Source organism: Lutra lutra, chromosome 13 (genome assembly GCF_902655055.1).
Source record: "Lutra lutra chromosome 13, mLutLut1.2, whole genome shotgun sequence".
Taxonomy (NCBI): Eukaryota; Metazoa; Chordata; class Mammalia; order Carnivora; family Mustelidae; genus Lutra; species Lutra lutra.
In genome coordinates, this window is record NC_062290.1 from 76,285,138 (window position 1) to 76,309,754 (window position 24,617).

Genomic DNA, 24,617 nt, shown 5'->3' on the forward strand with positions numbered 1-24,617 from the left:
TAGGATTCCGTTTCTATGAAATACCCAGAACAGGTAAATCCATCGAGACGGAGAGCCGGCTGACAGGTCCCAGGGGCTGGGGTAGGCGGGATGGGGAGTGACTGTTTCATGGGTATGAGGTTTCCTTGTGGGGTGCTGCAAATGTTTTGGAACTGGATACAGATTGTGGTTGTACAACACTATACATATGCTAAATGAATTGTTTCTTTAAAAATCGTTAATTTCATGGCATGTTAATTTCACCTAAATTTAAAAAGAGAGAGAGCATGTCCAGGCAGGGGTGTCCAAGGCACCATGGAGGCGGGAGGGGGCGACACAGCAGTGGTGTCCCCCATAGCTGTGGGGGTGGGACAAGGACTCCGCTCTGACAGCGGAGCGTGGGCAAGGAGAGATGGTGGCCAGAGCCAGGAGGGCCTCTCCAGTCCCCTTCAGCACATCCCACCCTCGGGACAGCACACCAGAGCTGCTGCTGAAAAGTTTCTTTTTGACTGCTTGGGGAGAAGGAGCCAGAAGAGGGAGTCTGGCTGCAGAGGGACCTTCTTCCCTCTATCCTCTCTTCCTTTTCCTCTTTTCCTTCACTCTCTCTCATCTCCCTTCGCCTTTCCTTCCCAGCCCCGTGCTATGGCCAACACTTCCCAAGCCCCCAGCCCACGGAGCAGCGGCATGGACCCTCCCAGAAGCTCCAGGTTAGCTCATACAAAAGCCTGACTCTGCAGGTGGGAAAACTGAGGCCCAGACAGCAGCGGGCCCATACCCAAAGCCACTCATTGGGCAAGATAAGGCTGGGGTCAGGCCCGGGCTCTTCCCTCCATACTGTGGAGACAGTGGTCTATAATCCTGGGCCTCCCTGGAGGACAGATAGGTCTGTGTCCCTGCAGCCTCGTGAACACTTAGGGCCTTGGTGAGGGCCTTGATTTACACAGTTGAGAAAAGTCAGCAGGCAACTATTTCTGGATGGAAAGTTCCCCAGGGAACAGTGTATCACTGCGAAGGCTGCAGCCTTCTCAAGGACGGGGGTGGGGAGACAGGGAGGGAATCACATTGCATGGCCTCTGGCCACAACTTCTGTGCCTGCAGCAGGCCTGAAGGGAGGGGTGGCTCATGCCCTCCCCAGCACCCAGTCTTCCTCCCCGCCCCCCCAGAATTGCCCCCTACCACAGATGCTGTGCCCGCTCTGTGCCAGCCTGCACATTCTCCACCTGCTCTCAACCCAAAAGGGGAAGCAGGTTGCAGGAAAAGTATTTTTCAGAAGAGAAGACTGAAGCCTGGCCTTGGAACAGTGACTTGGCCAAGATCACCCAGCTGGTTAGCAACAGAGCAAGATAGGAAACTATTCATCTGGGCCAGTCATCTCCAATTTTCTGTCACAACACTCACCAGAAACCTGAATTTACTCTCATCTCCTCTCTCTACAGATATCTGATACCTTTATATAATATATGCATCCTCATGCTGGTGTATGAGAAAAAAAATACAGGTATTAGGAAAAATATATCCAAGATAACTTCTTAAAAAAGATGGAATAATAAATCTTTTAAGGAGAAGCTTTAATCCTTGCTTCCCATACCATCTGGGGGGCCTGCACCCTTCTCGGGAATCCCTGCCAGTGGGCCTGTAGCTCGAGTGTTCTTAAGAATTCTCTAAAAATGAAGGGGCACCTGGGTGACCCAGTTGGTAAAGCACCTGCCTTCAGCTCCGGTCATGATCTCAGGGTCCTGGGATCGAGTCCCAAATTGGGCTCCCTGCTTAGTGGGGAGCCTACTTCTCCCTCTGCCTGCTGCTCCCCTGCTTGTGCTCTTTCTCTCTGACAAATAAATAAACTCCTTAAAAAAAAAAAAAAAATCCCTAAGAATGCAGATTTCTAGGTTGACCCCAAGAGAGCCAGACTCAGTGGCCCTGGGATAGGGCCCAGGAATCAGCATTTAAGTGAACGCGGCAGGTGAGGCCCACACTCTAGGGCGGGGTAGGCCTTCCGGGCCCTGCTACTTGGGGAGGTGTGGGAGGTGCTAAGAGCCGCTTTTCTCTTCCTGAAATCTCCACAGAGGAAGGGGCTGGGGAGGCATGTGGTTTTTTGACTTTTAGGGCTTTTTTTCTAGCCATGCCACAAAGCTGGTGGCCCAATCACAGGGGCCTCTGGGTGCACAAAGAGGAACATCCTGTCTCCTGGGATGACTCAGTCCTCGCTGAAACTTGGTGTGCGGCAGAGGCAGCTGCGGTCACCAGCTGGAGTTGTGCGCATGCTCCCCAGGCCCTGAAACCTGTGAGCCCCCCGGGGGCAGGGCCTCTCTGTCTTCTGTGCAAGCCATGGCCCTCAGGGCCAGGGAACCCAGGGCCCAGCCCCCCAGTCAGCGGGTCACTCAACACACTCGGGGGCCAATTACAGCCCATCCTCAGGCTGGGATGAGGACACGCCCTCGCTGTGTCCTCGCCCTTGCGGCCAAGAAAGAGAAGTCGCAGAGTATGTGGAGACCAGGTTCCAGGTCTGGTGCTCTTGCTTCCTCGTCAACCGCTGTGCTGAACCTCCCCTCACTGGAAGATGGGGAGAGCACCGCCCCCCAGCTCTGGCTTCTACAAGGAGTTACTGCCCCGTGAGCGTGGGCTGGGTGGTGGCTGAATGAACTTTGAGGTTCCTGGTTGACCGTGACCCCCAAGGGCAACAGCTTCAGAGCTGTTTACTCCCTCCTCCATCCTGAGGACCCACTACAGAGTCACCAAGATGTATACTGAACACCTAGTGCGTGCAAATTAATTTTAAAAAACCTATGACCTTCCTCTGTGTGCCAAGCCCTCTGAAGACGTCAGAAATACTGATATGGGCCACAGTGTCCCAAGGTTTCAACCTGGGGGCTGGATAACAATACAGAGGGTTATATGAAGGAACCATGAAGCTGGGCAAAGAGGATCTGGGGGGAGAAGAATGGGGAAAGGCATTCCAGGCAGAGGGAACAGCACAGGCAAAGGCACTGAGGTCTGAACCTGAACGTATAAAGGGAACTTGACAGCTATGGCCTGGGCCTCTTGAATGGCAGTCAAAGGCTCGGCTGCTCCTGAAAGGCAGTGGGGTTGGGTGAAGGCCCTAGCCATATGAACTGGGGCCTGAACCCGAAAAAGCCCCGTGAGCACTAAATCCCCCCAGGCACTGGGCTGTTAGGATAAGGGTCCCCACCTGCCTTCAAGAACCTAGCCCCCCAGGGAAGCACCGAACACTCCCTCCTCCTTTTGTATGGCTCCTCTCTCCCCACCACTGGCCCTGCCTCCAGCAGTCCCAAGGGACTTCGAGTCCCTTCTGGTCTCTTTCTCCCGTTCCCGAGTGGGTCTACACCCCCCCACCCCCTACAGGGCTTCTCTGGCCCCCCTCAGCCGCTCCAAAATGAGGCCCCCCTGTTTTTGTGGCTCAATCTCTCAGGTTGTCCTACGCCAACCACAGCCAAGCAGCCTGGCTTTGCCTCCCCGTGCCTTCTGGAACCCCCTCCCAATCCAGCCAAGGTTGTGCAGGGGGCCCCCTTTCTGCTCCCACCTCAACCCTGACATCTCCCAGATGAGAAAACGGAGTCATAGAGAGGTGGCTGGCTCTCACAAGACCTCGGGGACAGGAAGGGCAGCTCAGGGATTCAATGAACCCAGGGGCTATGACTCTGAAACCAAGTCCATGAGACTTGTGGGGAGGATGAGAGGAAGGGGAAGGAAGAGTCCCCACAGCAAGTGACTGGGCCCCTCTAAAAAGGCTGAGCTCAGAGCCCCAAACTCAGGTGCCCTCCCTGAGCAGCTGGCTGGGCACAGACCTACTGTTCTCAAGGGGTTCCCGCCAAAAACTAGTCCCTTGGGGAAGCTCCAGCCCCCTCCTCCCCTCCGGATGTACCCCCTCCTGCCCCAAGCTGTCTCCTCACATCAGAGGCCAAGGAGAAAGAGGAAAGGTGCCCTGGCCGCTGCGGACTCTATCCCCGCCCATCTTAAGAACTCCCCTCGGGGTGTGGCAGATGGGACCTCTCTTTAGTGGGGACCCCCACCCCCGCAGCCCCTCATCCGAGCATCATCTCTCAGACCCCTTAGCAGCCCGAGGACCAACTCTCCATGTGCTGATTAGGACGCCGCAAGCATAGCGGGGGACCAGCGCCCGTCCAGGTCCCCAGAGGTCAGAATCAGGGCTTGGACGGGGATCCAGCGCCAGGAAGCTTGATGAAATCCCCCGAAAATCCACCCGTGCCCCGGGCGCCAGACGCCCTAAACTGCGAAAGAAGTAGTAACAGCTGCCACAGCTGTAACTTCCTGGCTGGGCTGGTCCAGCTGCCCTGACTGTCCCAGAGAGTCTGTGACTGGCCAGTCCGGAGGGAAGGCGGCCTCCCCGGCCCGCCTGGCGCCCTTACCTCTCTCGGGCTCCACCACCATCCTGCTGGCCCAGGCTCAGGGGACCTGCCTGTGAGGTCTTTGTTCCAAACCTGGGGAGCCCCCTGCCTCCATGGCGCCCTGGCCCGCCTCCAGGCCCCTCTGCCAGCCCCGGCTGCTGCTGCTCACACACAAGCATCGCTCCCCACCTCTCCCCGCCCCTGCTGCGGCTGAGGCCGCCTTGCCTGGGCAGGAAGCGCCCAGCCTGATTTCCTACAAGTGTTTGTCAGAAGGAGGGGGTTTGTCTGCGTGCTGCCTGAGAGTCAGCGGGAGGAGCTTAACCCCTTGCAGGCCCTCTGCGGGTCCGGCTGCCCTGGCAAGGACTCCTGGGGACTCCCCAAGTCAGGGATCGGGACCATCTCGGCCGAAGTACTGAATGAGGAGACCGAAGTCCGGAGAAGGTCAGCGGTTTGGCCAAAGCCACAACAGCATGCGGAGCCTGGAAGGAGGCCTCTAGCAGCTTCGACCTCCTAGGAGCTTTTTCTGCAGCCTCTCCCCTCCAGGGTATGGCCTGGGCTAAGGCTCTCTCTGTCACCAGGCCTCCGTGCCCATCTGTAGAATGGGAGCTCAGACCACATGCTTCTGCTCTGACTTTCTGTCCCACCTACCATTGTGCAACCCAACATCTTAGGGAGGCTGCAGCCATACCTGCCATCCCACCCACGGTCCTCACCCCTAAGCTGGGCCTGTAGCTACTGTGAGATTTTGTAGGCAGCAGTGGAGGTGGGGGATTGACTGACGAGCCGAATTTCTCCTGTTGTCCCCAGGACTTCTCAGAGGGCAAGCTCCCTTTTCCCAAGCTTCCATTACCCATTCGTTCGTTCATTAGACAGATACTTGCTGAGCTATTCTGCTGGGCGCTTGCCAAGGTGTTGGGAACACGGCAAGATACAGGATAGGCGGAGTCCTTGCTCCACTCTCATCAGAAATGCAGGACAACATAAAACAAACGTGGAGGGAGGTAAGGACAAGACCCACAAGGGTGGGTTGGAGTGGAGATCCGTGTCCCAGGCCGCTTTTCGTGATCCTGATGCCTGAGGCCCATCCAGACCAACAGTCTCCAGGCATCAGCAATTTGAAAGTGTCCCAGCTGATTGGGATATTGTGGCCCAGGTCGAGAATCTGTGGGTCAGAGAGTAGCGGGTTGGAGAGGAGGGTTTGGGGATGGCTAGGAAGGTCTCAGTGAGAAGGTGACATTCAAACAAGGGACTGAAGGAAGAGAGGGGCAGGACTGAGCCCCAGAAAGAGCTGGAAGCAGAGTCTTCTGGTAGGGCAAGTGCAAAGGGCAAGGTGGGAACCAGCTGGGCCATCCCTGAGAACAGCAAGGCTGTGTACCCAGAGCAGAGGGAACCAGGGGGGAGAGGCAGGAGCAGGGGTGGGGGGGCAGGCTCAGGGTCTGGGCCCCCCATGCCTCCCCAGCTGTTTTTTCATCTGGAAGACAAGGATAAGAAGGACCGCTGCCGCGATTGTCTGAGGTCACTCCTGCTACGTGCAGAGCTGGGGGCCCTGGAACATGAGTGAGTGAATGAACAGCTTTTTTTCAAGGTCAGTTTGTGAATATGTGGCAAAGCCAGGGCTAGAACCTGGTGCCCTCATCACATCAGTCAACCCATCCCTCCCCCCACTCCCTGCCTTCTTCCCACATCTGGGTGGCGAGGCTCTACCAGCAGCCCCTAGCCCAGCGTGGAGCAGAGCCAAACCCTAACGAGGCCCCTCCCCGTCAGCTCTGGTGACCGTGTGGGTCTTTGTGTGAGGGGCGGGCTCCCCTGACGGGCCTGTCGCTCACTCACCCTCCCTCCCCGGTCATTAACCCAGGCAGCCTCGCAGTCAACCCAGCAACACCAGGTGGCTGCCGCAGCCGGGCACACCCCACAGCCCCTGGATGCCCCAAACCCTAAGACCGACTGTCATTCTGGACCTTTTCCTCTCTTACACCCCATAAACCCATCCATCATCGATTCCTCAGTCTCCCCAGAACCTGCCCCACCCCTGCATCCCTGCAAGGCTCCTGCAACAGCCTCTCCCGGGAAGCCCTGGGGTCCTTCCAATCCACACACTGCATCACTCGGATGGTTCCAAAACAGAAGCGTGCAAACGTGGTCCATCTGGGCTTAAAAACCCTCCACTCCTGCCCCTCTGCTCCGAGAAAGCCCATGATGGAGGCGCCTCTCCAGCCTCTCCCCCACTCTCCCCTCTCCTCAGTGGTCTCCTTGCTGATGCTGGGACAAACACATGGCGCTCCCCTTCATCATCGGACCCCACTTCTTCCTGGGAATTTGCAGGCAACCTATGGATCTCAGCCCCACGGGGACCATTTGGGAATTAGACCTCGGGTCTTTCTGGCACTTGGGAGCTCCCAGCACCCAGCAACAGCGCCTGCCACACGGCAAAAGCACAGCAGATACATGCTGGGTCATCTACTGACTCTAGCCTGTCGCCCAAGGCTGGCTGTGGCCCTCACATCCTTGGCAGACTGGTGTGACGTCCCCATTTTACAGGTGGGTAAACAGAGGCCCGGAGAGCCTGAGAGACTTACCTGCTGTCACAAAGCTGGGGAGTTCCGGTGAAGATTGAAGCATACAAAGCTCCGCCTCTTAACAGCAAACCTGGGAGCCTACTCCACCCGGGGCCTGCAGAGATAACAAGTACCTGTGCAGGATAAAATTGGGAGGGAGCTTGCTGCCCACTAACCGCAAGTCCCTAAGCCAATGTTCTACCTCGATAATGAAGCTCTGGTTCCACACAGAGCCTTTCACCGGCTTTTCCAAACAGCTCTCCTGCCCTTGAACTAGATGCTTTACGAATAGCCTTGGGGAATGGGCAGGACAGGAGTGCGATAGCATTTACCGGTAAGGAAACTGAGGCCCAAAGATGGGGAAGGGATTAGTTCCTAGTCAACCAAAATGAAAGCAAACAACAACAAGATCCTTTGGCCCCCAGGCTTGAGTACTTTTACCAGAAACACGCCCACATCCTGGTGCAGGGGCACAAGCCTGCCTTCCGGCCCACAGGGGCCCAACGAACCTCTGGCCACTCATTCTCTCTAGCTCTTGGGTCCTGATGCTCCGGCACAGTGACGGCCATCCTCACCCACACTCCCCCTGCCCGTCACTCAGCCGTCCCCTCTGGCCTCCCTCCACATCCCCTCCTGAGCCCACCTAAGGGCTCAGCATGGGAGCCAGAATGGAAGGTAGGTCTGCCTTGCTGCCTTCCAGTGCAGCCCAGGACAGACCCCGGGACTGAACAAAACGTCCTGGGGCCCAGAGCTACAGGGGGGCCACGAGGCTACCCACCCATTGGGGGAAAGCAAGGGCTGACCGGCAACTAAAGAATTCATGGTGGCTCCCTTCCTTGGGAAAAGGAATGAAAACCCTCCCTAAGGTCACCCACTCCTCCAGCCCACATTGTTGATTTTACCCTCTAGTGAAAATCCACAGGGAGTCTGGGGGGCAGGTAAGGATTGCAGGAGCTGGCCAAGAAGAACTGGGGAAGGGGAGACCCAAGTTAGAGCCTGAGTCATAATGAACAGGGGCCTTCCTTGCCCTTAGCTTGGGAACCTTGGGGCTTAATGAGATTATCTCTGAGGTCATCAGAAATGACCTTCTAGCGCTAAATCTGCAGGTTCTTGATTCCACTTGCCTACACAGGTAGAAATGCCAGGGTGATGGGAGGCTAGAGGGTACAGGGGTTTATGGAACATGTGCTCCATGGGTAGAGACCTCCAGGTTCTCTTTGAAAGCTGTGTGGCCTTGAGCAAGCAGCTCAACCTCTCTGAACCCCAGATTCTTTTTCTGTAAAACAAGGGGTAATACTGATTTCACAGAATCATTGGGATGATAAATGAGACTACGTACCTAATGTCCTGGCCCATGGCCCAGCTGGCACAGAGCTCATGAATAAATGACTTTGGCCAGATCTGTGAAACGCCCATATGGCCTGCTCCCCACAGGACTGAATTTAATTTTCCTGGCTCCGGAGCTTCCCTAATACCAGCCACAACCCTCACTTTGGGTCTTGCACAGAAAAGGGGATGGCTAGCTCTCCCAAGGCAGAGAGAAACGCTGCCATTTCCTTGTGACCTTCTTCCCTATGGCCCCCCGACGATTCCAGGGGTCACCAATCCAACAGTGAAGTAGGGGAGGAGGCAGGCCTTCCTCCGCCAACCAAAACATGGGTAATAAAGAGGATGTGGCCATATGGAGGAGAAAACACACATGCACATACACTTGCACACACAGACACCCACACTCTTAAATTCACGCTCCATGAAAAGAGTCCAACAACAACAACGATGCCTAGGTGCCAGGAACGCATTGCTAACATTACAGTACAATTTTATCGTGCACCTATTACCGAAGCCCTTCACACCGATTCGGATGTCATTATTTGATCTTTGTGCCAATCCAAGGAGGCAGGAATTAGTATCCCCATTTCACAGGAGAGGAAGCTGGCTTTGAACCAGGCTGTCCGAATCCAGACAGTATGGTCTTCATCATTTGCGACTGAACCTTGCAGTAAGTGAAAAGACTGAAAACTATCTCAGTGTCCAGTAACAGGGGATCCTAGAAACAAATCGTGACAGTTTCCACTCAAAGGCATTTTACGCAGCTATTATTAGTCCTACTGTGGCCGAAGGTACAGTCCCGTAAAAAAGTGTGATACGCTGAGTGAACAAAGCAGCTATAAAATAATCTCTATCCAGTTTGAATCCCTTCAAGAAAAAACGAAAGGGTGAAATAGGGAGGAGGAGAAGGAATTGAGGGAGGAAGGGAGAGTGAGAGATGCTCCCCAGTGCGTGCTTACAGTAATTAGCAGCAAGTAGTACGACTGCAGGCAAGTTTACTTTTTCCTTAAGTATATTTTGGAAAAATGATAGTTGCTTTACAACAAAGAGTAAAATAAATATGTACTATTTTTTTTTAGATCCTGATTTTTAAAAAAGATTTTATTGATGTATTTATTGGGGTGGGGGAGAGCACGTGAGCAGGGGGAGGGGCAGAGGGAATCTCAAGCTGACTCCTAGCTGAGCTCAGAGCCCGACATGGGGTCTGATCTCGTGACCCTGGTAGCATGACCTGAGCTGAAATCATGAGTTGGCAGCTCAACTAACTGAGCCTCCCCAGTGCCGGGAGTATATACTGTTCTTAAAAAAAAAAACAACAATAAGCAAAATAAACAAAAGCCCCACTGTACACCTGCTCTGCCTCAGTTTCCCTCTGTAAGTCAGGAAGAGTGGTTAGACCCTTTGAGGCCCTTTGGAGTGCTGACGCTCTGTGACATTCTGTAATTCCTTTCCCACACCTTCTCTCTTCCTCTTTTCTGCACATAGAGCCATTATGCAACATGTGGGAACATGGGAAAATCACAAAAGGGAAAGGAAGGGATCTTAGCCTTAGCCACTCTTCACATTTTGGGATATGGTATGTGTTGTCTGATTGGATCCTTGTCATCAGGCATTTAACAGATGAGGAAAGGCCCAGAGAGGTCATACAACTTGCCCAGAGTCACACAGCACATTACAGGCAGAGTTGCATCTGCACCCACAAGTAAAGCATTATCCTCCAAATGAATCCTTGACCTAGGGGGGCTGAGTGCAGCCTCCTGGGCCCTGAGGTCCTTCCTGGTCCTTGGTCCTTGGCTGTGGACTCAAGACTCTTAGAAGACTGCCAGATAGATGGGCATCGCACTCGGCCCTGATCGCCAGCCTCTGCCCCAGCACAGAGAATGCTGGCAAGGGTCTAGGGGCTGGTACGGGACCAGGCCTGGGAGAAAGGGATCACTCTTGACAACCGAACTGGCATCTGGCTGGCACCTGGCCAGAAGCTTGGATAGTACACTGGAATGAAGGAGGCACCCAGGAATTAAAAATATACGGGGTTGAGGCAGAAAGCCCTGGGTCCAGATCTGGTAGCTCTTCTAAACCCCTCTAATATCCTCATCTCCAGAGGGTAACACTTTCCTCAGGGGTGTGCCTATGAAGTAAGGGGACCATGTGTTTGCACCTTGCCTGCACATGTACTAGCACACAGGAGGGACTTGGAAACTCAGGAGGGACGCTGTAAGCCTCCTCCTGGCTCCCAGGTCAGCCTGTGCCTCTTCCAGTCACTTAGCCCCTGGCTCAGCCTCCCATCCCTTGGCTGCACGCAGCTGGATAAATCTTCCCAGAGCATCATCCAGAGCAATCATCCCAGAGCCTTTCCCTGCTTAAAGAACACGGATGGCTGTTGTCCCATTCAGGTTAAAGCCCAGACATCTTGGCCCCGGAATTCAGGCTCACACTGACCTGCTCCCAAGACAGACAGGTGGGGCACTGCGTGACTCAACAGGAGGGACCAGGAGCCTCCTATCATACAGGTTTCCTTCCCCAAATCCCACACTTTGGGGAAACTGCAGTGGGGTGTGGGCCTTCTGGCCTGGCACCCCTGGGGCCCTCCTGCACAGTCAGAAACTCCCCACCTCCTGCTGTCATGCAGAGCGATGCTGGCCTTCCAGCCCACAACAGCCTTCACAGGCAGCTCTCTTAAAAAAAAAAAAAAAAAGAAGGGGCGCCTGGGTGGCTCAGTGGGTTAAGCCGCTGCCTTCAGCTCAGGTCATGATCTCAGGGTCCTGGGATCGAGCCCCGCATCGGGCTCTCTGCTCAGTGGGGAGCCTGCTTCCTCCTCTCTCTGCCTGCCTCTCTGCCTGCTTCTGATCTCTCTCTGTCAAATAAATAAATAAAATCTTTAAAAAAAAAAAAAAGAAAAGAAAACGCCCAATTTGTGGCCTGATCTGCCGAGTTCCATAGTGTAAAACCCGTATGATGGCCAATTTCAAGGTACCAATGTGACTATCACTAGCACAGCCCTGGAAAGAGATGCACACGGTCAGCTCTCACAAGATGACTCACCCCTGCACATCCAAAAGTAAGGACCAACTAACTCCCATGAAAAGCTGTGTGACCTCAGCTTAGTGACTTAAACTCTCTGAACCTTAGGCTTCTCCTGTGTAAAATGAGAATAGCAGAGCCCACTTCATGGCAACAATGTGAACACTAAATGCCAGAATCAAGGAGATCAATGACAGTAAACTCAACACCTGCTATGTCCAGGGCTCCATACTGGGAACCCGGAAGGTGACTGGTGACGAAAACTCCCACCCACCCAGACCTCAGTCACTGCAGTAAAATCCTTGGCGCCGTGGCTAGAAGACAGCAAGCAATAACCAATAACCGGTGTCAATGCTATTGTGACTTTCTTTCTTTGGGCCTGAGATTCCTCCTCTCCAAACATGGAATGAGGGTTGAATGAAACTTTCTATGGTTCCACCTCACTTCAGCCTTCAAACTGAACCGGAGTGGGTGTTACCATGCCCATTTCACAGAGGGGAAAACTGAGGCATTCAGAATGCAAGCTGGGTTGGGGACTCAAACCAAGGTCTTTGAACTCCCCGTGCCCAGATCTGTCCCACCTTCCAGGATTGAGGAAACATACAATGGACCTGGGATTTTTCTGGTGATTCAGCTGGATGCTTTAAAAAGACTTTCTTCCCACCCCCCTGACCTCCCCCCTCCACCCCCGGGGGTAAACTGAAATGTCCTTGGCAGGCATTAGTTTCCAAAATACACTCTCAGCATGAGGGCGGCAGTGCCCAGAACATCCCCAGACTCGCTGCTAACCCCAACCCTGGTGCCTCTAGCAGAATGTGCGGGCTGGTGGGAGCTGATGAAATCCCCGTGCAAGAAGGACTCACATCACATGTTTCAAATGCAAACCACTGGACTTTGGGAGACAAGGCCCCACGTGGGCACCTTCTCCCTCCTGCAGAAGAACTGAGACTGCCTGTGAGAATAAACTAAAAATGTCCCTAAAACACCATGGGGTCCATCCCCCTAAGCCAGACTCAGGCCCCCTCAAACAGATGGGCAGAGATTCTGTTTTCTTTTTTTTTTTTTTTAATAATTTTTTTTTAAATTTTTTTTTAGAGATTCTGTTTTCTTGACAAAACAAAACCAAGAGCCAAAAAATAAAACCCACCAACTCCAGAGGCGGCGCCTGGAAAATTCTCTTGGGGAAGTCCCCGTAGGTGTCTAACCTCAGTTCTTCATGATTCGGTTTCCACAATTTCTTCTGTTCTAGAGGACAGAAACAATGTCTCTTTTCTCTGCAACCTGTCTCGGCAACTCTTCTCAACTCCAAAATAGCCCGGGTTTGTTATCAACAACTTTCCTTTCCAACTTTATCACTGAGAAGCAGAAGCTTTTGAAACCTAGGTAATGGTCCTCTCCAACCTGTCATGGCTTTCAACAAAAGCCGGCAAAAGGAACAGGGAAGAGTCTAGTCCGAGCTGGCACGCCGTCAGCGCCAGCCACATCACACCCGGGAGAGGCCAGCTTCGCGCCTTCCCTGCTGTGCGCTTCGGGTAAGACGCGCCCCCTCTCTGGGCCTCAGTCTCCGCGTCCGTGTACCAAGAAAGGCTGGCCCAACTTCTCGGTCCATTCCAGTTCCTGCCGCTGTCGGAGCTGCCCACCCTCACTGCTGGCCCTTGCTCTCCCTTCCTCCCCCTCGCCAAAAACAGGAAAAGAAACTTGCGTTAGGTGTCGGGGGAGGCCGTGCGGCTCCGAGTTGTCAGGCTGCGAGGATTGTTGCCGGGAGAACGAAGCGCGCAGAAATCCCAGGACAGAGAAGTCCCACCTCCCCGGTAACCACAGCTACCCGGGCCACACCTCCGACCCAAACACAGCCCGAAGCCCCGCCAAGGACCACCCCCGGATTCCCTGGGGACCCCTTCCCGCCCAGAGACCAGCCCCAGCCATAGCGAGCGAGAGGGAGAGAAAAAGCCAACGCCCCCATTGTGCGGAGGTGGAGACTGAGGCCGACGGCGGAGACTGCGGAACCCAGCAGCCGGCGAGGTTAGGACTGGACACTGGCGGCGCGCCCGGGGCGCCCTCCCATTCCGGGAGTGCCGATCCGTCTGCTTCCCGTGCGCGTGGGGTTTCCACGTGGGAGAGGCCGAGAGCAGAGCAGTCCCTGTGGATCGGAGCCCATCGGCGCTGTCCGCTCTCCCCCCACCCCATTCTCCAGACTGAGAAACTGAGGCCCGGCGAGGGCCCAGCACCCGCCCGCGACCCACCGTGAGCCCCTCCCCGCGCCTCACCTGCTGGCGTCTCCGCGCGCCGGTGGTTTCCTGGAGTTGAGCGGCAAACAAAGGCCTCCAATCCCCGCGCGGGGCGGGGCGGTGACTTTTTGCTTAATCCCCGAGGCGGGCCTGTGACGGGCGGGGAGGGCCCCAGGAGGCGGGGCCTCGGGAAGATCCACCAATCGCAGAGAGCCGGCCGCCTGCGGCCCGCCCCCAGAGACTCGGCCCCAGCCCCGCGCTGTACAGCTCACATCTGGGAGGTTTGTGTCCCTCCTGGACCCCGCCCGAGAGCCTAAAGGAGCCTGAGGCCCAGAGCTAAGACTTTTGTGCAAGGTCGCATGGAGCCAGAGTGAGCAAGAAAGCACAAACGTTCGTAGCTGAAACGGAGTGCTTCATAACAGTCCTAAGAATCTTAATAATAAACTTTCCTTGAGCTCCTGCGTGTCAAGGACTGCTGTGCGCTCCTCCTGTGATCCGTCCTCTCCTGTGAGGTAGCTGGGTATTGGCGCTGCCCTCCAAGTCCACTCTCGTCCAGACCACTAGGAGCAAACGGGGAAAACCCAGGTCTGCAGAGGGATCGCGACTTGCCCAAAGTCCCGCGGTGAGTGCAGGACAGAGAGATCCCTTGTCCCCTGACAGCTCGCCTTGAAGGGTGGCGGTGTAAAGTGTCGAACTGACCTCAGCTCCCGTCCCAGTTCTGCCACTGGACTTAAGAGCTGCCGCGAGGAGGGGATAAAATAAACCCAGCGCCAAGCCCAGAAAAAAGAAATCAACGGCACTCACTTCAAGAGTTCCTCCACCAACCCTGTTTCACAAGGGGGTTAATAGGCCCCAAGACAGGAAGACTTTTTCCTGGGGACCCGCGTCCAGCTGTGTTGCAGCCACTTCCCTATCCATCTGGCAGATCGCTCTTCCCAGTTCCCCAGGGGGTCCGAGGCTCCTGCAGGTGCCCAGTACTGATCACAGCAGCAATTCCTGTTCACTAGAGGTATACTCCGTGCCAGCGGCAAACGTTTTAGCCAGTCCTTATAATATCCTATAGGCTAGATGAATACTATGCCCTCCATTTGAAACATAGTGAAACTGAGGCTGAGAGGTTAAGTGACTTGCTCCAGATCACACATCCAGGAAATCGTAGAGATGGAATTTGATTCCAGATGTCAGACTCTGAAGTATGGACCCTTTGAGCGGGGTCTTGTTCTCTATCCTTGCACTCCTCACACTGGGCTGTTCTATCCCTCACCCTGTTTTCTCCCAGGCAAAGCAAGGTCCAGGTAATTTGGAGACCAACTCAGCACCTGCTTGGGCAGGCCCTGGCTCAGGCCAAAAACATGAGCTCTTCCTGCCTTCTTCAATTAGCAGCAAACCCTGAGACTCTCCAGCAATACTGTCCCCACACCACCCCTGCCCTGATTCTGGCATCATGAATAAAGTTGTGAGGGCCACAGGTGCGTGTGGCCAGGGTGAACCTCTGACCCCTCCCTGCTCCATTATTCAGAACTGCCTTAACCCATGGTATTGGGTCCCTTCAGAAGACAGCAGGACACATGCTTGTCCTTGGCTTTATGATGTGGACTTCAAGGAGCCATGCGTCCAAATTTAGCCTCTATTACCCGCTAACTCTGTAACTTTGGGCAAGAACTTGACCTTTCTAAGCCCACTGGCAAAGAAATTTTTTTAAAGTTTGTTTAAAATTCCACGAGAGGGGGTCCTTAATGCCCAGTGGACCACAGTCCCGGAGTCGAGCGTGAGAATTCTAGAAACGACAGCTCCCGAAACTCTTTCTTGTCCTAGTTTTTCTGAGTTCAACTGGGAGCAATGGGCAGCAGCTGCTGGGAGCTTTCTTGTCTCGTGGAGTCGGAGCTTGTGGTCAGTTGGCTGGTTCAAGGCATGGATGGTCACGAGGTTGCAACCTGCCCAGAGCTCATAGAGTCGGTCAGCGGCTGGGCTGAAATTCACTGTGGGCTGGTGATAGATGAAAACCTTTCAATTCAGAACAAGATGCACAAGGACTTGAGACTGCAAAGGGTGTGGCGTTTCTAAGGCCAGAGGGCCCTTGGTTCACCGTCACCATCATCTGGACTGTCATGGTCTTCCTGGGGCTGACCCTGAGCCTGATTCTGAGCCTGGTTCCCGGGTTCCTGGTTCCACACAGCGTCCCAACCACCGTCGGAGGCAAGTAGCTGGATCCCACTGAATTGTTTCCTGGGGTGGTTGTAACAAATTATTACCAGTTCATGGCTTCAAACAGCACTCATTTGTTCTCTTACAAAGGGATGTCAGAAGTCCAAAGTCAGTTTCACTGGGCTGTCCTCAAGAAGTCAGGAGGGCAGGTCCCTTCTGCAGGCTCTGAGGGGAGAATTTCTTTCTCTGACTTTTCAGTGTCTAGTAGCTGCCTGTATTCCTGGGCTGGTGGTCCCTCCCCCATCTTCAGAGCACATCCACTTCCTTAGCCACAATACGGTTCCCTCCTCCCATCAAGTTTCCCTCTGCCTTCCTCTTCCAGGGATCCTTGGGATTACATGGGGCCTGCCCAGAAAATCCAGCTCAACCTCCCCATCTAAATGCCTTAATCCCTTAGGCAAAGTCCCTTTGCCACGTAAGGGAACATTTTCACATTGCCGGAACCTGGGTCATGATTCGGCCTACCACACCCATTTCCCAGATAGGGAATTTGGACCTAGAAAGGTGAGATCATTGGCTCATGACCAGGCAGGATTTGGCATCTGATGCCTGGAGATCTGAGCCCTGATGACCAAGGGAGTTATTCCCTGCACGGGTATCAAGACTGAGGAGGGGCGCAAAGAGTCCCCACTGGAGGGGCCAGGGCTTCAGGGATACCGGCTGCTTCAGAGGTCAAGTGGGATCCCGGGACCCTGGCCTCAGGTGGTCTCGTTGGGCTGGGGAGGGGCAAGGGTCAGCTAAAAGCAGGATCTGGCACGGGTCTGCAGATCAGCTGCCCTTAACCCCGCTCTGGCTGACCTCTGAACACAGGGCTGAACAAAGCTGGACTTCTCCAAGTCTTTTTGTCCCAGAGAAACCCTGGGGTTGAAGGAAATGGAACCTGGGGCTATGTAGCAGACCATTTTTTTTTGCCTCTAACACCCCTGCGGTTGGCTCCTGGAACAGCTTGGCCTGCACAGGTGAAGAATGGGAGTGTGATTGGGAATTTACTATCTCTCTCCCCCTTCCTATCCCCAGGCCTTAGCCAAAGACTGACAGCATGAAAGCCCTGTCCCCTTGCCCTGAGTGGGGATGGCTCTGGACCACTTAGACTCCAGAGGCCCCTGTGGGATCAGGCTGCAGCCACCTCCCAGGACTTTGCCTGAAATCCCCACCCTGCTTGGTTTCCTCCTTTTCCCCCTCCTAATCCCCCCAAAGGCAGGCCGCCTCCCTGTATCTGAAAACATCGCTATTCAGTCCCATAACATACCTGTCTGTTTTAAGAATATTTTCTGTGAACAACCTTCAAGTAAGGTGCTCCAAGATGTGGGTGTGGCTCACGTGCCCCGTGTACCTGCTGTGTGTTGCACAGGGGGGTGGGGGGCAGGGGGAGAGGCTGGTGGTGTGTGTTACTCTATTCTACCCGCCCCCCCACTTTAGGTCAAGCTATCAAAACCCCAGCCACAAAGGCAGGCCACACAGCACGCTGGACACTCACCTTGTTCAGGTTTCTTTATTGAAAAATTAAAGTCATAAGCTCTGTATATAAATACACGGACATCGCGGGTCCCCTGCAAGGCCTCTGGGATAGGCAGGGTGGGAAGCTGGGGTCTTGGGGTCCCCAGGGGTGACGAGAGGGAAATAAATAATAAATATTATGGGGGGAATAAGGAGCCAGGAAGAAAGGGGGTGTGAATGGGGGGAGGGGCTTGACGCTTACTTGTGGCACTAAAGGTCCTACGAGATGCCCCCAGCGGGGGCGTGTCCATGAATTCTCAGGTGGTTTTACTCCGGATAAAGACTCAGACACTTAGGACGGGCCAGGTCCTAGCTGGCCAGGGAACGGGGCCCAGTGGCCTCATCCAACCCAGGGGGACAGGCCCTGGCAGGCCTCAGGTGGACTTTCTCTCCTTCCCACCACTTGTACTGAGCGCCTACAGTGTACGCCAAGCATGGCACCAGATCCCGATCTGACCTTCTGTTTGCCTCATCCGGCTCTCTTCTCCTGGTTCTGGGCCAGCAGGCCGGGAAAGAGTGGGGGGATGTCTTCCTGCCCCCCTGGCTATGCAGCCCCGGCCCTCAGGGAGCTGACTAGTGCCAGGAGGGAGGAGGGACCAGGGACTGGGGAGCAGCGGGAGGCCTCCGGGCCCCAGCCTCTAGAGCATCACATTGAACTCGGTGACCAGAAAGTCGATGTAGTCTCGCTCCTTGGTCTTGAAGGCCTCTGCAATGATGCGCGCTGCCTCCCGGTGCTCCTTGCCCCGAAGGGTCAGCCCATTCACTTCCAGAATCACGTGGCCCACCTTGAGCTGCCCAGAGTTGTGGGCCGAACCGCCTCGCTGCAGGGGCGAGACACAGGGTAGGGGCGCTGGAGGCGGCTGAGGGCGAGGCTGGCCCCTCCTTAGACACCCAACGGGTCATGCCCAACCCCGCCAAGCAGGCTACAATCTGGGGGTCCACTGCCCTGACAAGGGAAACAGGCTCAGGGAGGGCAAAGGGCCTGGGTCTGCCTCTGGTGGCTGGTCATCCTCGGGGTGGGGGGTATGTGTGGGACAGAACCCTGGGGATGCCGAGAGAGGGGCCCTCGGGGGTAGGCAGAGATAGTCACGTGGGGCCCACGGAGATGTACCTGAATCGTGACAATCCGGGGCAGAGGCTGGCGGGTGTTGGCGCCACCCTCGATGGCAATGCCCAGGGTGGCCGCACTTTTCTTCACGCGGACCAGGGTGGATGTGGGCTCCAAGAGTCCAGGCTGTGAGCGTGAGCAAGGAGACAAGTGTCTGAGGCTTTCTCCATGGACAGACCTGGCTCGGGTGTTGGGGGGGTGTGTGCACTGGCAGTGACATGCCACTGAGTCAGAAGGGCTCAGACGACAGCCCCGGGCTGGGAGCTGCCAGTGGGTAGCACTAAGCTAAGAAGTGGTGCCCACAGTGCTCTAATTGATGAGGCTCAGGTTAAGGGGTCGGCCCGAGGCTGCCTGATGGTGGGGGTCCTGGGACTCGGACCCAGGCCTGACTGCCTCAGCCAGCATGCCAACTCAGTCCTGCGCTGGAAGACCCTGAGGACTGGCTTTTAGTGCTTGGCTTGTCAGTGACTGGCAAAGGTGAGACCTAAACTGGGCCTCCAGACTCCTGATACAGTGCTCGCTCCCAGGACCCTCATCCTCCAGTGCCGGGGGCTCACTTTCTCCCTGTAGTGGGTACTTGTCAAGCTGAACCCTGCTGGGGGACCTCCTGTTCTCCACCTGGGGCCTGCCCTCCCCTCAGTCCTCTGTATCCCCTCCTCCTCGCTCACCGGTTTGGTGGCCCCCTCTGTGGTCCTCTCGTTCCGAGGTGGCTCCTTGCTACTCCTGCTCTTGGTAGATGCCATCTGTCTGCCTCGGCCCGGGGCGCTGGCTTCTGCCTCACCGGCATCCACACCACTGTCCTCGCTCAGGGTCTGCCCACTGTCCGAGAGCTGGGAGAGTGTGGAGGTTGCTGGGAGGGGGAACGGGAGGAGAGTGGGGGTTTATACCTCTGGGGTCCGGGTGGGCTTCCTGGAGGAAGCAGTGGAGATACAAGCTGGAAGGCTGTGGGGATTCCCCAGGCGCGGACTAGGGAGCAATGAAGGGATCACAGGGCCGGAGGGAGGCGAGACACCGTGCCACCTTTCCACCGCTGGGATCTGCCCTTCCACCCGGGGCCTGGCCCCAAGGCCAACAGGTCTTCTGCTCTGACCACCCAGTTCTCTGTCCATGGCGTAATGATGAAAACAGAGGTCAAGAGGCAAACCCAGCCCACAGATATGGGTTATTATTATTTTTTAACTTGCATAATGCTCTCCAATTTTAATGATGAACTAACACATTCCAATTAAGGTATTTCACAGAAAAATTAAATTTCCAGCTTCTCAATAAAACAAGGGAAGGTTTGCCATCCCTTATCTGTACCCTCCACAACCCCAACTGGTCTGAGCTGAGCGGTGAGCACATACCCTCATTCACCAGTCAAACCCGAGCTGCTTTGCTGTGTGAGGGCTGGGCCCCTGAATCTGGGACATTCTAGAGACCAGCAGGTCAGGTCTGAATACTTTCTGCCCAGCTTGAGCAACCCCAGCGAGTTACATAGCTTCCCTGAGCCTCCCTGGCTTTGTTCTAACATAGGAGCACTGATGCCCATCTAGCAGCATTATCATAAAGATTTTATTATTTGCGATGTGTAGAGTGAAGCCCACAGTTAACTGCTCCACAGTTAACGTTCTGTGACTCCGTTTTCCCGTCTGTAAAATGGGGACAACAGTAGCAGCTTTACAGGAAAATTGCTGGGAGGGTTAGATGAGGTGCTAATAGAGGCAGGGCCCCTAGAACCGTATCTGGTACACAGGAAACCCCACACAACGGACACCTTTTATTCTTGTGTGCTGGGCTCAGGGCCAGGTGACACCTCGGGTTTCTCTCACCACATCCGGCCTGTTGTCCCCTTAGCTGCCTTCCCTCCCTGAGCTCCTGAGTGTGGGGACCCTGCAGTCTGCATCCCAGTCTGCCCACTGTTTGGTATACAGTAGGCACTCAGTTCAGAGCCCCCAACCTGCCACCTTCCCTGACCACAGCGGGACCTATACATGACTTTAGCCACAAGATGGCAGCAGAATCCAGCAAGAGGCACACAACTTGCTAAGGGAAGGGAGATCTAGAGCCAGATCTAGAGCCCGCCAAGGCTTCAGGCTTCCTGCGAGTGAAAACCCGGCTTTATACTGCTGTCTGCCCCGTCAGCTGGACACCCTCTGGAAGCTCTGGGGCGGCAGCCTCTGCAAATTCGAGCCTGCACTCTGACCCTGCAGGCCTCCCCCGGCACCCCTTCCCCCGCCCCCAGATCTGGAGACCTCCAGGGGTCCAGGGACAGTACTTTCCATACCTGTCTTTCCCCCAGCATGCACCTTGTCCCAGACCCAGGGGTAGACATCACAGAGGCCACCCCTGTCCTCAAGGAGTGCAGTCTCAGTGGGGAGATGGAGACTGTGGGGTGGCCAGGACCGGGGGCTCTGGGGCAGGAGCCCAATCCTCCCAGCGACCCAGTGGGGCTGTCACCGAACCTCCATCCTGTGGCTTGTCCGTGGTCACGCAATTCTCACGTGGCAGCGCTAGGGCTCACACCTGTGTCCACACGGACTCAGCACCCTGTTCCCGGGACACTCGAACCCTGCACAGGCTTCTACTCTAACTATGCCTGGATGCCCCCCAAACCAGCCGCGGGCCCTCCGAGCCCATCCCCCGCGGTGGTGGCCAGTACTCACTGCGGGTCTGGGGCAGCGCCCTCACTTCGTTTACGTCTGGCTCGCTGTCGGGCCGGTGCACCTCCACCATGACAAAGTGCTGGTTTGTGCCCACTGGGTCTGGCCGGCCGGAGGGGGAGGGTGGCGGGAGGCAGCCCCCCACCAGCGTGGCCTCTGCGGGGGAGCTTTTTAGGTGTGGGGGTGACTGGACGCGCGGGAAGGGGCCGATGGGGTGCTGGTTGACCAGGGCCAGGTGGGCGTCCAGGGGCCTCTTGGAGCCGGGGTTGGCGGGGGAGACAGAGGCATAGATGGGGGAGGAGGGCGAGTCTTGTGCTGAGGAGGCCCCTGGGGCCAGCGCGGTACCCGCTGGTGGGCTGCGGTTTCTGGGAGCCGAGAAGACGATGCCCGAGTGGGAAGACGCGGAGGACGGTGGCTGGAGGTCCTCCTTCCCTGGCTTCCTTGGCTGGGCGTGCGGGCGGTTGTGGCCTTGGGCCAGAGGGGGCGGGGGAGGCGGCGGCTTGTAGCCCTCGGATGGGGCTTTGACGTCGTCCTGCCAAAATACCCAACAGGAGTAGAAGGAGTCAGACCCCATGGCGGCTGGTCGAGGGGAGCCCCGAGCGGCCCAGGCTGCGGCTGGAATTCTGTCCCGCTCCATCAGCTCCCGGCCACGCTGCTCTGAATAATGCAACAACACCCCAGTGGAAAGCTGCTCCCCCCGCGCAGCAGCTGATAAGCGTCGGCATCCTGGCGGGCGTCTCTGGGGACGGCATTGTTACCTGTGGGAACTCAGGTTCTTGGCATCAGCCACAGGCCTTGTCACAGGGAACAAGACTTAATTAGAGGTGGATGTGGAGAATGGAGGGAACAGAAAAAGCATTTCTTTGGCTTTTCTTTCTAGAAGATTATCGTGGCTACTAGAGGCAGAAGATGTGCAGGACTGGAGGGAGAGGGAACGGACAGAAGGGGACAGTCACATGGGCTCGGGGACTGTGTGGTCCTAGGCACGGCACAGCTGGCCTCTCGGAGTGCCTCTCTGGGCAGTGGGCAAATCTGCACCTGCCTGGCAGGGGCACTGGGGTGTGAGCAGCCCCATGCGTCATGTGTCGGCGGGTGCCTGCGCCCAGCAGGTGCACAGAGAGCAGGAGCCCCGGATAGCATCATTGCCGTTCCCCTCTGCCTAGGCCAACACCAAGCACTTGAACGCCCTGACGGCAGGGCACACACGGTCCCAGATGCTTTACTTACGTGGACCCATTCATCCCTTGCCACAAACTTGGGGTGGGTACACTATTATTATTCCCATGTTAGAGGGGAAAACCAAGGCACAGAGAGGTTAGGAAACTCGCCCGAAGTCACACAGGGGCAGAGGTTGGATTTGAACCCAGGCAGCTAGCTCCAGAGTCCAGGCTGTTCAGAAATTATCTGGGTTGGAACCGCAGTGATATTGCCCGGGCTGCCGATGTGCACACAGGGGTCCAAAGTCACATTTAACTTTCATTTCCAGTGTGGTCGTATGGCCTCTTCAGGGAGGCCACACACTCCATGTGTCAGTATTTATGATATGGTTCAGATAACATATCAAAAGTATAGTGATTTGGCGAAGGAACAGCCTGATTCCCCCATCTGAAATCCCCAGGAGGGGCTGAGAGCCGTCGTGGCTCCTGCCAGAGAGGGCTGATCGATGTCCTGTGTGCAGGCCTGGCGCCAGGTCAGAGGGCCTCTGTCCCCTTCCTGTGGCTCTCACTGAGGAGCCAGCACCCCAGGGCCACAGGCAGACCAGGGAGGGCAAAACTCAAGGAAAGGGCCAGACAGGGTCTTACCAGGGAAACATCGGGGAGGGTGTTTGTAGTGCCCTGGACAGTCTCACCAGTTTCCTCCAGGTCCAGAGTGTTCTAGAAACACAGAAGAAAGCAGTGTGAGAAAATGCAAACTCAGAGGGAGAAAGCAGTTTGCCCTCCGAGATACCCTAATCTATAATGGGCCCCGTGACACCTTCTTGTGGTTTCTCCCTGTCCTGACATGCCCTGCTCTTGGGAAATTGACACATCAAAATTAATGTTGGTTTTCATGCCGGTCGTTTTGAAATCAATTTTTCTTTGAAGCTTTCCAGGCCTCCCGTGAACTATCTTTGTTGGTGGGGGGTGGGGGGTACTTTGACCTGGCCTGGGAACTCATGAACCTGGGCCCCAGGTACCATGCTCCACACCCTCAGCGCCTTCCCAAACCCACAGGTGCTCGCAGACAGAAGCCCAGGAAGGTGTGACAATGTCAGGATGCCAATGAGAGGTGGAATCTCTCTCTTTTTAAATTTTAATGGTTTCAATTGTGAGGCAGGGGGTCAAGGGTTAAACACACCTTATTTTGCAAAAATGCCCATTTCTTGCCTCCTTCTCCAACTCACCCAGAAGAAGCCTCATGCTCCCTCCGGTGACACTGAGCTGCTGTTAGGTCACCTGCAGGCCGTCCCTGGGAGGCTGAGCAGCGCACCTCTCTAAAGGAGCTCTCTTGAGGGCTCAGTGGAGCCATCTCTCCACCCCGTGGAGCCCAGGATGGCCACGAGCATCCGCCACCACCCCTGGGCTCACGTCGCAAAGGCGGCCATCAATAGTGAGCAGTCTCAGGGCCGGACTGATGAGGGTCGGGGGCCACAGAGGCGGTGCGACACCATCCCTGCTGTCAGAAGCTTAGAGGAAGTGGGTTCGACACAAGTAAGCAAGGAGGAGACCGTGCACAGAGTGAGGAGTTACAGGCATATCAGCATCTGGGGAGGGGTTATCAAGAAGGCTTCCTGGAGTAGGGAGCATGGCTTAAAGTTGAGTCTTGTGGGTAAAGGGGGCAAAGGAGGGAACGATGGTGTTTCAGAGGGCAGGGCATGCATAAAGGAGGAAGGAGGTATGAGAATCTTCGAGCGGTTTCACACGACTCAAGCATGGAGGCTGAGGGCAGCGGGTTGCCATGGTGACGTGGTCAAGTTAGTCTTCTGTGAAGATTCCCTTTACTCACTTCCTCTCCAGCCACACTGGAACAATGCAGGCGTGTCAGGGCCTTCACACCGGCTGTCCCCTCTGCCTGGAACATGTTCCCACTCAGCTATCCACAAGGTATGCTCCGTTCTTCCCTCCTTCGAGACCTTCTCAAATACTACCTCTTCAGAGAAGTCCATCCTGACGACCCCACCTAAAATTACAACCCCTACCCATGCCCCCTGCCCCCACTTTATTGTTCTTCTCTACTTCCTTTGCCCAGCAGCCAGGATGTAATCCCCGAAACATAAATCAGATAATCTCTCTCCCCAGCTCCTCACCCTCCTGGGTCTTTCCATTTTCCCTGAAGAAAATCCCAAAGTCTGCACTCATTAGTGCCTCACGACTGGGCCCTTACTTGCTACTCCTCCAGCAGGATGGGGTGCTTCCTACCCCAGGGCCTTGGCACTCACTGCTCTCCCTGCCCTCCACAGACTCACGTCCTCACTTCGTTTAGCTCTGAACTCAATAAGGCCTTCCTGGACCAGCCCAGTCTAAAACAGCACCCCTTCCCACCCCCCGTCTAACCCCTGGCCATGCTTCATTTTTCTGCATAAGACATACCACTGCCTGATGCTATAGTATTGATTTGCTTCTTGTTTGTCTCTCCCATTAGGATAAAAACTGCTCAAAGGGGGCGCCTGGATGACTCAGTGGGTTAAAGCCTCTGCCTTCAGCTCAGGT

At 55.6% G+C, this 24,617-nt stretch overlaps 2 protein-coding genes across 13 annotated transcripts in view; both read right to left on the reverse strand.

Annotated features, from left to right (window-relative positions):
• Positions 1-13,551, reverse strand: part of AKNA (AT-hook transcription factor) — a 62,709-nt gene extending 49,158 nt beyond the window's left edge. For 3 of the 9 annotated variants that reach the window (XM_047699285.1, XM_047699286.1, XM_047699279.1), the window contains exon 1: positions 4,365-4,564. Coding sequence is in view for 1 of the 9 variants with exons in the window: in XM_047699287.1 (XP_047555243.1) it covers positions 4,365-4,386 (22 nt within the window). In the remaining 8 variants the exon portion in view is untranslated. Of the gene's footprint in view, positions 1-1,377; positions 1,397-4,364; positions 4,565-6,919; positions 7,246-12,950; positions 13,049-13,515 lie in introns of those variants that run through there. The other 6 variants (XM_047699284.1, XM_047699282.1, XM_047699280.1 and 3 more) reach the window with 6 other exon arrangements.
• A 3,603-nt stretch (positions 13,552-17,154) lies between these two features.
• WHRN (whirlin) overlaps positions 17,155-24,617 on the reverse strand; it is an 89,720-nt gene continuing 82,257 nt past the window's right edge. For all 4 annotated transcript variants that reach the window (XM_047699462.1, XM_047699460.1, XM_047699461.1 and 1 more), the window contains 5 exons: positions 22,731-22,802; positions 20,932-21,460; positions 18,955-19,136; positions 18,290-18,412; positions 17,155-17,999 (listed from right to left, as the gene is read on the reverse strand). In XM_047699462.1, the coding sequence (XP_047555418.1) occupies positions 17,817-17,999; positions 18,290-18,412; positions 18,955-19,136; positions 20,932-21,460; positions 22,731-22,802 (1,089 nt within the window). In that variant the 3' untranslated portion in view covers positions 17,155-17,816. The remainder of the gene's footprint in view (positions 18,000-18,289; positions 18,413-18,954; positions 19,137-20,931; positions 21,461-22,730; positions 22,803-24,617) is intronic.